At 44.1% G+C, this 12,332-nt stretch overlaps 1 protein-coding gene across 4 annotated transcripts in view; it reads right to left on the bottom strand.

Annotated features, from left to right (window-relative positions):
* Positions 1 to 856: 856 nt before the first annotated feature.
* cacnb1 (calcium voltage-gated channel auxiliary subunit beta 1) overlaps positions 857 to 12,332 on the bottom strand; it is a 58,383-nt gene continuing 46,907 nt past the window's right edge. For all 4 annotated transcript variants that reach the window (XM_088623123.1, XM_088623124.1, XM_088623125.1 and 1 more), the window contains one exon: positions 857 to 9,557. In XM_088623123.1, the coding sequence (XP_088479249.1) occupies positions 9,051 to 9,557 (507 nt within the window). In that variant the 3' untranslated portion in view covers positions 857 to 9,050. The remainder of the gene's footprint in view (positions 9,558 to 12,332) is intronic.

Genomic DNA, 12,332 nt, shown 5'->3' with positions numbered 1-12,332 from the left:
ACGAAAAATCTACCAGGTGCTCAATGGAAAAGAACAGGTGTCTCGGAATGACAGGTAGTTAAAATTGCCTGCTGCATCGGACTTCTGTGTACGTCTTCCCACCTGCTTCCTTCCTGAGGCTTTTGTAGCCTGATACACAGGGAAAACACAAGATGAATTGACAGAGCAAGCAGTTACGAGCCCAGCTAGGTGTTATGAAGATAGTTATGCTCGATTACCATTTGATATCTTAAATAAGATATTCCAGAATTATGTATGGCAGCATCAGTTTTTATTTTTGCTTTTCTTCCCATTTCTTCACTGTATTCTGCTGTGGGGATCTGGGCTCAAACTTAAACCTATGGGATCATTGCTCCGGTTTCAGATTTTCTACTCTGGCTCACTGTGGATTCCAGAATTAAATCTAAAATACTGTTGCTCACCTTTCGTGGGTTTAACAGTTTGTCTGCGGACTACATCAGTGAACCACTGCCTCCTTGCACACCTACACAAAAGAGCGTTTGTTCTCTTTTGAATCAGCTTTCTGTCAGTTCCCAGCAGGGAACCAGGCTGACCAGCTTCTCTACCCTGTTATTCTGCCCCTGTGGAATGATCAGTCAGCACCTTCACATCCTGCCTGGATACTTCCTTTCATACTGCAGCTTTGAATTTGGTGTAGTTTTCTGCATTGAACTGTGCACACAAATGTCCATCTGATGCTCTTGCTTTGTTTTATCGTGAAGTGCCCCGAGATGATGTGTCATAAAAGGCGCTATATAAATTAAAGATTATTATTAACCACATCGTTTTGGAGATTTTGTGGAAGGCAGAGTGAGGCTGCGTGGCAGGACAGAGTCAGTGGAGTTTTACTCAAAACTGGGCAAACGTCACCTTTTTATTAAAAGGACACAATCAATATTTTTAACGGGTTTGGGGAGGGAACGCTGAAATGGATCAATTGTTTTTTTTTAAAAATGCAGGATAATTATAAATAGTTGTATTTGTTCCTTAACCTCCCTACAAGAGACAGATTGAGAACATGCAATCGCAATTTCTTTTTCTCGTATACAATCAGCAGATAGCAAATATCAGGTTTAATACAGTTACCATTTCAATAAATTATAAATATTGTACAAACACTGAAGCAAGTTTTCTAACATTCCCAAAGAAAACAAAACAGCATCAAAAAAGAAAAGTCATTCATATTTTTTCTTCATTTAAATAAATTCATTATTTTTTGTATTTATATATATTTATATATATACGATTGGTTACACTCTCAGTACTTTACACCATAAATTATACAAAGTCACAGGTAGTAAAACATAAATGAGATTTGTTGTAAAACATTGTCCCAGGGCAGGGGGACGAAAGGGCTGGAGAGTTATCCTAGGCTTCAAACCAGTGCAGCTGTTGACACCATGTGTGAGATGTGTTGCACAAACAGCGCAGCAACACAAAGAGGCGCTAAATCTTTCAAAAATGAAACCACTGGCTCATGCTGCTGAGCGAGGATCAGTTTAGAAAGGTGCTTGATTCTGTTGCAACAAGAGCAACAGAAAACATAAGGAACAGGCTGAGAAACCCACACAGAGGTTCACCACAGGGAAGATGCAGTAGATACGATGAAGGTATCTACGTATACAGGTGGATGTCTTTAGAGAATGGAATAGCATGTTCAGATAAGCCAATGTCTGGATAACCACGTACAAGGTGGAAGTAAACTAACACAAAGTAAGGATGAACTATTCCCCGTTTTAAGGGGTGTGGAAGGTTCCAGTCCAGTGAATCTTATTCGTCATCCTAAATCTGTTACTACAGATTAGGATCCACTTGTTGCTGCTCTATTAAGCATTTGACAGCAACGGTCCTCAATCATTGTTGCCACGTCATCTTAAATTCATTTCAAAACTACATGGACAAAAATCAGAATGTTCTATCAACCCCTTGATCAAGTCTTCTGACTTTTGTCCAAATGATTTCAAAATCACTTAGACTTTAAATTAATGAATCGTCTGCCTGACAAATGAACTGTTCCGTGGCTATTGTGAGAACAGTTTTAACAGTCACCTAAATAACCCACGAGACCGGAGCTCTCCGGGTCCGGGAGTGGACACTTTCCATGAGATGTTCTTGCACTTTTGGAAACAGCAGAGCAATTGCCCTGTTGGATTCTGATCATGTCCAAGTGTTAAACACGTCCCTACGTTCCCCATCCATCACGCTGCCTCTTCCCTGGTTGTGTCCACACGTTCCCCTGCGGTAGGTGATCCCAGGGCTCTTGCATTTGTGAGGACCGACTGTCCAATGAGTACTTTAATAAAGGCCCTGGTGCCGCTCAGTAGAGAGGGGTGCACATCTCATCAAGGGTGTGTGAGACAGCTGGCCTGGTTTATGCCAGGGAGTTCACCCAGCCATTGGGTAGCTGAATAGTGTTTTTCTCAAGTGTGCAAATGTACATCAGCAGGCAAAGTCTGTTGGCAGTGGCTTTGCAGAGACAAAGCTAAATATTCAGTAGTTTATATAAGAGTCAGTAGACAATAGGCAGGCTCTGAGCTGTAAACCACAGGGGATTATCAAAGCTTTTTTTTGTTCCAATGTGGGCTTTGCCATGATAAAAAAATACCACCCATTCGATCAACAGAACCAGTGATAAACGGCACACAAAATATGCTTATTCCAAGTTAATTATGTCGTTTATAGCCAGTTTTGTCTTAGAAAATGTGAAAACAATGGTGCTAGTAAAGCCCTGAAAATTCACCTTTCTTAAATCAGGCACAATGAGTTTGCCTTTCTCCATAGATTAATACGTATATGATGTAGAATAAAGTTAATATGTACCTGTTCAAAGGAATACAATCAATTGAGATCATTTGTATCTAATAATGTGAGAATAGGTCTTGGACCCTATCGATATCTGAGCGGTGCACTGTTCTCAAAGCTCTTGTTTCACCTGAAAATGTCAAGGCGTGGCCAAATACCCTCTTGTGCACCTCAAGACGGCTGACTGATCCCGTTTTGATCTTATTCTAATGCTCTAGCTCATCAGATAGCTGTGTTATGAGAACGGCAATCGTCAAACAGTGTGCTGGGTATTGTCCTGGTACACAGAGCAGTTGGCAAAACAGAACGACTGAAGTATGGCACTGTGGCATCATTGGCACTACAGACTCTCAAAACTATTACAGGCCTAGTGGTGCCTGCAGAGCAGAAATCCCAAACCATACTGCCACTCACCTGACTGCAACAAACTCTATGTTATAAGGCCAGGCCCAGGGGGTCTGCAGCAGTGAGACCGAGAGGGGCAAGGACAGGAATTTTAATGCGTTGTAACTGTCTGACTAGCTCCAGACAGGCTCCAGCTGAATAACTAAACACCTAAATGGCCAATAGTTAAATAAAATTTTCCTATTCAAGCGACATACACTCACAAACAAGACAGTGGAAGGAACCTCCTCTTGTCTATCCAACCACCAATTGTTCTTATGAATCCAATGAGTTTGGCAGTAGTGGTAGTTGTTTCACAGCGACGGCCCCTGAGCCCAGAAGGGGAGAACAAGGAAGTTCAGAGGCTCCCCTGACATGCCCAGACGTCAGGTCCGTCAGGATTTGACGAGCGACAAGCTCTGGAGCGACATACAGGAGGTAAAGCACTGACTGGAGGAGAGGCCTGTCCCTCAGTGATGTCGCCATGATTCTGCAGGCACGTGGGAAGGCTCAAAGGTCATTGTTTCTGTGACTAAACCAGTCCCAGCCCTTGCCCCAGGAGATGCTGAGCCCATCGTGCGGTGTTGCTTGGGAAATCCAGGCCACCGTCAGCTAGAAACATGACCCAGGCTTTAATGCACATAAACAGAAATTCCCACCATGGATTTACTATAGTATTTGGTCCAGGAGGCTGTGTGAGCTTTGCCTTATTGTGAGTTGCAGTGAGGTAGGAGCAGCTAGGTGGTCTGTATTTATGCCCTGCTCTCTTTGACACAGTCCGGTAAGGATCCCCCATTTCTGAGCCTGAAGCACTCGATACAGATTGCACTTGCAGCCCAACAGGATCTGCACTACGATTCATAGTTCCAGAGTGTCAAAGTGGAGAACAGACACATCTGCTCTCCTGTGTGAAACAGGAGCAACACAAGGATACACTTCTTGAAGGCCAGGTAATTTACACCCTTCTGATCTAATCAAAGCCTTCCTTCGAGATGGACCATCTTAAGAAGTGATTTTCTTTGTTGTTTCTCTGAGTGTGTCAGGAGCACGTCTGAAAGATGCAACAGCAGGGACCAGGAGCCTGCTCACTGTCCGCAGTCCAACAGGAAGCCAGTGTGATCACGAGAAAGGCCTCCCTCTGTGAAAATACAGCCTTGAAACCTGGTGACAGTTCAAGAATATGTGGGCTTCTAATGTAATTTTACTTTAATATAACTTGTTTTAAAAAAGGGCAAAAGCATTATAAAAAAGCATTATAAAAAACATTCTTCTAAAAGGGTTGCGTTCCGAAACTAAAACTAGGACACAGGAGCACCATATTTAGAAAAGAGTTTAAGAATCCTGTTTCAGTACAGTTCAGTGAAGCTCAGCTCCATCTCTCTCTGTCTTGGTAAAGACACTGAATTCGTCAATAAAAACCATTAGATCAGGTAGTCTGAACGGTTAAGAAAAGGATGCCAGGCATTCTGGACTAAATACTGTATTTTCCCCACTTTCTGGACTTAATGAAGACTTGGATTTTAAAAAAGGTTTTCATGTAAAGGATTTGTGGTTATTTAGCTGTTTTATTCTTTTGTTACGTTATAACCACATTGTATGGTAACTGGTCCAAGTTGCCTGTGTTTGGGCTGGTCAGGGGAAAGTGTGCTCAGAAAGGCAGTTGATCACAGAGGTCTCCAATGGACAGCAACTGCTGTGTTGTGTAAAATTTTGCAATGGGCTGATGAAGGTGCCTCTGTGACTCTTCTGTCTCTCCTCATGGACAGAGAGTTTAGCCCTGTCGGCGGCCTATTGTGAGCATGTTTCTGTGCTCCTGGAGCCTTCTTGGCCACTTACTAATGGTGTGCGGACATCTGGCTGAGTGATGATAGCAACCTGCGTCTAGGACCTTGTAGAGCAGTAACGTTTCTTACTTCGCCTTTTCAGGACCACTATCCTCTGCACATCACTGCTGTTGCAGAGTGGGCTCAGACTGATCTCCAGTGCAGGTACTCAGACGTGCTCAGACACACACAGTGAGACAAACAATTTCAGCTTCTCTCAGTTGGTAGACTCAGTAAAATGCCCTTGTCGTAGGAGGGCAGACATTCAGAAAACAGTAATACTTGGGATAGTGGAGGTTTGTCACCATTGCAGAGATCTGAAATGACTTATCTGAAATCGGTAGAGATCTGAAACTCCCATTTCTTTTGCAATTTTCTGCCAACATGCCAGGATTTTGTTTCACCCAGAGACCTTAGTTCCTTAGGCTATGTACAGAGACATTTCCAGGTTCCATGCTTCAGCAAGGTAACATGCAGCCAGGTGCCTAACACTAAACTTCAGATAAATCCGTGCATGCCGTAAGGTTGACACTTCAGAAGAAACATGAAAAATTACATCTTAACTAACAATGGGTCATTTCCTAATCGGATTCATGAAAAGTTAACATCATGACCATACCCTTAACAGTAACTCATCACAAACAGGCACTTATTTACTTACTGTATACAGTATATAGGCTTGAAACTGTGTACTTCCGTTATGCATACATTAAACAGTAAGACATGATACAAAACACATGGGCCCCGCATCATCAGAGCCTTTTTATCCTGATTACTAATTTAGCAAATGTACCGCAAAGGATTGAAGACAAAATCATTCCAAGCTTGCAAATATTTGCAAAGGTGAGACTGATCACTAGTCCCTCTTTTCTACATTAAGTCTGTGAATTGGTTTCACCTTTGAAACCATTACAGAGGGGAAGAAAGCTAGGAGAACATGGCAGTAAGGGGCCTTAACCCACAATTATCACAATAATGACTGAAACAAAACTCCAGCTTGCTGTGAGCCTATAAGCTAGAGTTTCAGTTCAGAGTCCTGGACCACGCCTTTAATGCAGTTACTACATTCGCGCTGGGATCCACTGAGGTGCTGGTATGTAGCGCTAATGACAGACGATGGAGTCGAAAGGGCTTGATTTTCACAGCTTGTTAAGTGAGAGTAAGCCTTGGAGAAAGCAGGCATCAAGGCCTCAAATCCTGCACCCCAGAGCCCATTTCAGAAATCATGCAGTTCTGATCCACCGAGCGGACTCAAACCCTGAGTCTTCTTTTGGTTTCTAACAGAACCTGGAGGTTTGGGCTTCCATACACAAAGAACACACTATCACAACATCATTAAAGAGGGCCAACAATTCTCCAGCTCCAAGACTTCAATGTGACTGAACAGGAAAGTGAGGAAAAATTTTGCTTACAGTCCTGAATAATTTTTGTTGACACCTGTGGGTAAGTTTGCTGGGCTTTAATACTGATTTAGCCCAGATCACTGTACAAACCGTAAGTAAACCATGGTGAAGTTAATGCACATAGCTTTGACTTAAAAGTTGGCGCAACTTCACGTCAAAGCAACAAAGCGCTGTAGTGGATACTCATACCAGTGCACCAGCTGTTTCAAAGGCTTTACAACAGTGCCCAGGCTTGCAGGACACCTATTTACATTCTCAGTAGCATGTTTGGTCAATTGTCAACTGTATTTTTGAACTTCTGCATAAAAACGAACTACAAATGCTATATTTTGGCTGAAGTCCTGTCAACATACCCTAATTTAGCAGAGAAATGGGCCCTTTTTAAAAACAAATCATCAATTTCTAAACGCTTAACACAGATATTCCGACTCCAGTTATTGTATATAGCAATGCACTAAGAGATAATTAAGTTAGACAGCTCTGAGAATCACTCTGACAGCTCTGGCATCTTTCACATTTGATTTTCCTGCTGTTCTTTTTTTTAAAAAAAAGTTTACACACATGCCAGTTCCATAAAGGCAGGGAATTCTAACATCCTAATAAAGACAATCAGATGTCTGGGCGACCCTTGTCAAGCAGTCAGTGTGGCTGACACCTCATCCCCACGGAACGTGTTCAGGTGGAGTCCAGCTCCCTCGTTCCCAAGACGGGCGTGTGGCAGTGTGTCCGAGTGTCCGGTGGCAGTGTGTCCGCGTGTCCAGCGTGATGGGAAAACCCGTTCTCCTCTCCCATCCATCCTGGTGTCCGTGCGTTACTGAGGTGCGGGACCGAGGCACTGAGATGTGGCACCTGTATCTCCATGTCTGTTGTTTGTGTATAATCAGCACTGAGAAGAGCAGCTCCTATTCTCACACTACTCCCCCGCTTCATTTAAAGACACCCGGCTTGCTTTTTGTCCCTCGTTGTTGTTTTTGTTTAAAAATTAGGTTGATCAGTTTGTCTTTTTTTTTTTTAGTTTAAATAAAAAAAAAACTAAATAAAATCTGCAAGACAAACGTGAAAAAAAAATCTTGCTACAATCAGGCACCCGAAGTTGGTATTCAGAAGAAGGTGAGTTGAGGCTGTCACCTGAAGACACAGATTCATCTCTGAACAAAACAGAGATCCTGGGAGATGGGGAAACAGCTTGTTTTTCCCCCCCCAGTGTCTTGCAAGAAGCTTGCTAAGATGAGGAGTTTGGAGCTGGCAACATGCACCTGGGCAAAACCAGAATTCGGAAACCAGGAAGAAGAATAGGCGAGATAGGTGTGTATCACAATCAAACAGGGCTGGACAGGACTGTAGAAGACATAGTTAAAGTCTCTGTTCTCCTGAGCACTAACCCCAGGCTGTGTCCCTTATCCACTGAAGAGCAGCTGGGGATACTGGGGTAGTAAAACTAGCTGACAGCCTTAGATGAGACGTGGGATGAGCCGCAAAGGACCAGAAATCCAGGATCAAGTGAGAAGGGGCATCGTGACTGCGGATGCTGAGCAGAAGTTGACAGACTCCGAAAGAAAGAAAGCTTGCAACTCCCTCTGCTGGCAGGTTACTAGAACAGCCAGGAAAGGCAGATAGGATCCAGCAGTACTGCACTTGCGAGCAGAGACGAAGGGCTGGGTTAAGAGAATCTCTTCATAGAAAAATAAAACGAAGAAAGGCAAGGATTTGGGGGGTGGGGTGTGTGTGTGTGGGGGGGGGGGGTTGGCACCCAAAAAGCCACTGGATAGAAGCGGAGTCTGAGTCACAGAGTACAGACGCTGTCCTAGCCCGAAACCTGCTCCAGCTCTCTTGGACGTTCACCCCAACGACAAAGAAATAATTGAGAACAAGATCCGAAAACAATGAGAAATCGGCTTGTGCCATCAGCTGAAATCCACGGGCCTTTATATTGGCCGACGTTAGTTTCGTGGCCAAGTGAAAAATAAACCTCTAAAACCTTAATGCTCCTTTTCTTGTTCAATGTCACTGATGAAGTTTTCGAAGAGCTTGAGTCTGAAATCACTTTTTTGATGAGTGAACTTTAGAGACACTCATCAAACTCTTGACGATTCTAAACTTTGAGGTGTGAAAGCCAGATGCCGTGAATCAATGATTTTTTGTTTTGTTTACATTGCTACCAAACACACCCATGTTAAGTGTCTCCAATATCAATCTGCGGAGAAAACGTCCTGCAAGATCAACTCAACCTTGCCACCCAATTCCCAACCCCCCCCCCCAAAAAAAACCAAGGTGTCTTTGAAAAGCATGTGCTACATCTTGAAGAGCTGCCCGAGGTTACATCCAGCAGGTGCCAGATCATTGAGCCTTCCCTGGCATAAGCCCCGCAACTCGTACGAATTTGTTCACCCCAGTTCATCCTTACTGCACCCTTTCGTAGTGTACAGTGCTACAAAATGTGATTTTATAGGAGCCTGGCAAAAATGTTCTTTTGTTCTAAGTCAGCAAGGGCTCTAGAATGAGAAAGCTGAATAACTTAGGCTCTAGTAAAATTACTTTTAGATTTGTTAGCACTGCAGCTCGTCCCTTGTCCACTTGTACCTCTGCCCTCGAGAATGAGATGCTCTCTGCTCATCAGTCTGTCAGCCGGTCTGCCAGACTAGCGGATGTAGACGTCTCTTCCCCAGTCCTCCTGGTTCTTGTTGCGGCCCAGATTGGGCTCGCTGGGTTCCTGGCTTTGGCAGTACCTCTCTCGGACCTTGGCGCGGTTCTGCTGCTCGTGCAGGGCGGCCCGGTTGAGGTTCTCCTGGTCAGGTTCGGCGCCCTCGTCTTCCCAGGAGGCCTGGCGGTGCTGGTGCTGGCTGAGGTGCAGCCGGGCCCCGCCGCGGTACGGGTCGGGCTCCTCGTACGGGTCCGTCTCGATGTCCATGCAGGAGTCCCCCGCCTCGGTGTAGGCCGAGTCGCGGCTGCCCTGCGTCTCCGAGTCGAAGGTGTCCTGCCTCGACAGCCCGCGGCCCCCCCCGCCCCGTGACTGCGCCCGCGACGCGCGCAGGTACAGCTGGTGGTGGTGCTGTTTGCCCCCTGGGTCACCCTGGTAGTCGTGAAGCCCGGTTCTGTCAGACAGAGGCCCGTCCCGCTTCTGTTCTCCGTGCACCAGGTATGGTCCCTAGCCCAGCCACAGCAGGAAGGCAGAGCATGTCCACACCACACCATGCAAGGAGAGAAAACAAAACAGCCACAAGCACAGGCAGTGAGTTAGTCTGAAGAGGAGGCACATCAGTCAGTTAGACACTCAGTCCAAAACACACACGAGCATCTCCCAGCCCTCCAGAGCTGAAAGCAAATTCAGCGCATCTTAATCTCATGTGCCAGTGGGGGAGAGCAGGCAGATACTTCCTTAACCAGCTCTACTGTAACCCAATGACATCCGCGGCCAACCCGCTTTCAGATTGTGAAAAATCTGCAAAACCTGGAGGGAACTGCTGGAGAGGAAGGAGGAAGCGAAATGTTGCCTGACGTGTGAGGTGACCAACAGCACAGAGCAGGGTTCCTGCTCGCTGCTGGGCTGTGCTTACTGCTGTACGGAAATTAAGCTACTTGCACTTTGCAAAATTAAGATCCTGTTAATTGAAAACGGGGGCCCCTTTGGCCTCTCTTGTGTGATACTCAGAAGCAGATGGATTTAAAAGCGGCCATGGGAACAAATTAGAGCTCAGTCTCTGTGAGAATTACAGACCTGACATCAGACTTCATTAGATGATGTGAGAAACAAAGAGTTTAGACGGATTTGGGAGATTGAGATCATTCAGCATTCAAAGCTTGAAATGAATTTACAATTCCGCAGTTGCACGAAGCATGGCTAAAGGTACCTTCAGCTATCATTAGGCTGGTTAGTACAGTACTTAAATCAACACCAGCCCCCACAATGCAAATATCATTTTGCACTGCATAATTTCAAACAAAAGGATTAATCAAGGGCTGGTAAGGAACACCCAAACACAAAGACATAATCAAGGCTGTAAGGAGATCAAAGGGCACAACCAAGAAACATAAGATTATTCTCTCCTTCTGACACTTTCATTTCCAAATGTTATTCAAACCAAACAACTCACACTGCCTGAATTAGCAAGTCAGTCAAAACGTATTTGCAGATGCTGTTAAACATAAATCAATCAATAAATAATGTAGTAAACATGAATCATCGATTACCACAAAACAGATTCTCGCAGAAAAGAATCAACTGAAATATTAATAAATGCGAATTCACCATTAAAGGAGAATTGTGAGAAATTAAAGGGGAGGTGGTTTCATTACCTTGAGGTAGGTTTTAACCCCAAATCTCCTTCATATCATTAGACAACTTTTTCAGAATTGTTTTCCAAATGAAACCCTTTTCATACTTGTTTTTTATTTAGGAATATAAAAATATTTTGAGCAGCATACATATTTATTATCTGTAAACTTCAAATAAACGTTTCAACAAGTGTATTCAGCATTTTAAACTGGAGGCCACTGATTATTAAAACAGGTGGCAGTGGGGTGAAAATAAAGTTTATGTAGCATTTGTCTGTCCATTTGCCTGTTTCATATGGCAGTTTGCATCTATTAAGAGTTTGGTCACATACAGAAACTTATCCGATTCTACTTTATACTTCTGTATGATAATCCAACAATGGACTTGCAATTTTAATGTGAAAAGTCAAGAAGAAGCTTCGGGCACTGTTTAAAAGTGCTTTTTAGTTTAGTTTTTTTCTTTGCGTTCTGATGCTGTCTCATTATTCCACAACGGTGGGGGGGGGGATACTAAGGAAATGGTTATGGCTGGGGTTTGATTGGATCACTCGGGGCTGTGTGGCGACAGAAATGCTGAAAGGAACATAAGACGCACCAGCCGGCTTCCTGTTTATTAGCACTGGACGTAAACAAACCAGGTCATTATCTCGTTAGTCTGGGCTTCCCAATCTGTAAAACACAGCAGCCGCATGAACGCAAGCAGGCACGAGTACAGGAACAATCCCAGTGGTCTTGAGGGGGCGGGTCTGGTGTCACGGAGGAAGGAAGCAGCACAGTTCTGTCTACATGTCTCTGGTGGAGCAACGGTTTGTTTAAATGGCCAGGCAGCTACGAGAAACGTAACTACACTTGGGATTATTGCACTTGTGAAAAGAAGCCCTAGGTATTCAGTTCCGGTTTTAAATGTTTTCTTATCACACTAAATAAAGGTTCATAAACGCAGCTCAGGAGGACTGGAGTTTTTTTTCATTTGGATTTCGTTTTTCTGTGATGACTCTTTCAATCCACATAATTGACATATATACTGTGGCAATTAAATGTTCTCCCTGAAATGCTTTTAGAATTTCAAATGCAATAGATTTTTCTCCCTACTGCACACACTACTTCCCTTAACTACATGTTCACTTTTTTTTTAGTAAGATTTAAGAAGAAATAGTACAATGAAGCCTTGCATTGTGTTTGCTGCTTTGAAACCATTTCTATGCAAAACTATGACACCATAATGGCCTTTTTAAAAACAAAAATACAGAAAATTTTAAATTTTATGGACCTCTAAAAAAAAACTGATATTATTGAGTAAAACACGTCCGGGTTTCTCAACAGAAATCAATAGTTGTATCCCAGGGGGCTGTTGTGACAATTGTGCTAAATGACGCCAGGTTTGTCAGTTTGGCCGTGTGACTGCACGCAGATCCTACGTGAGGTTGCTGTCTGTTTCAGGAGCATGTGCACGCATGGGTGTGCATGTGTGTGTGTGGGCCAGTGTGCGTGTGTGTGTGTGTGTGTGTGTGAGTGTGTGTGTGTGCCAGTGTGAGTGTGTGTGTGTGCCAGTGTGAGTGTGTGTGTATGCCAGTGTGAGTGTGTGTGCGTGCATGTGAGTGTGTGTGTATGCCAGTGTGAGTGTGTGTGCGTGCATGTGAGTGTGTGT

This window comes from Lepisosteus platostomus, chromosome 28, assembly GCF_059453375.1.
Source record: "Lepisosteus platostomus isolate fLepPlt1 chromosome 28, fLepPlt1.hap1, whole genome shotgun sequence".
Taxonomy (NCBI): Eukaryota; Metazoa; Chordata; class Actinopteri; order Semionotiformes; family Lepisosteidae; genus Lepisosteus; species Lepisosteus platostomus.
This window is presented reverse-complemented; position numbering and strand designations above follow the sequence as displayed.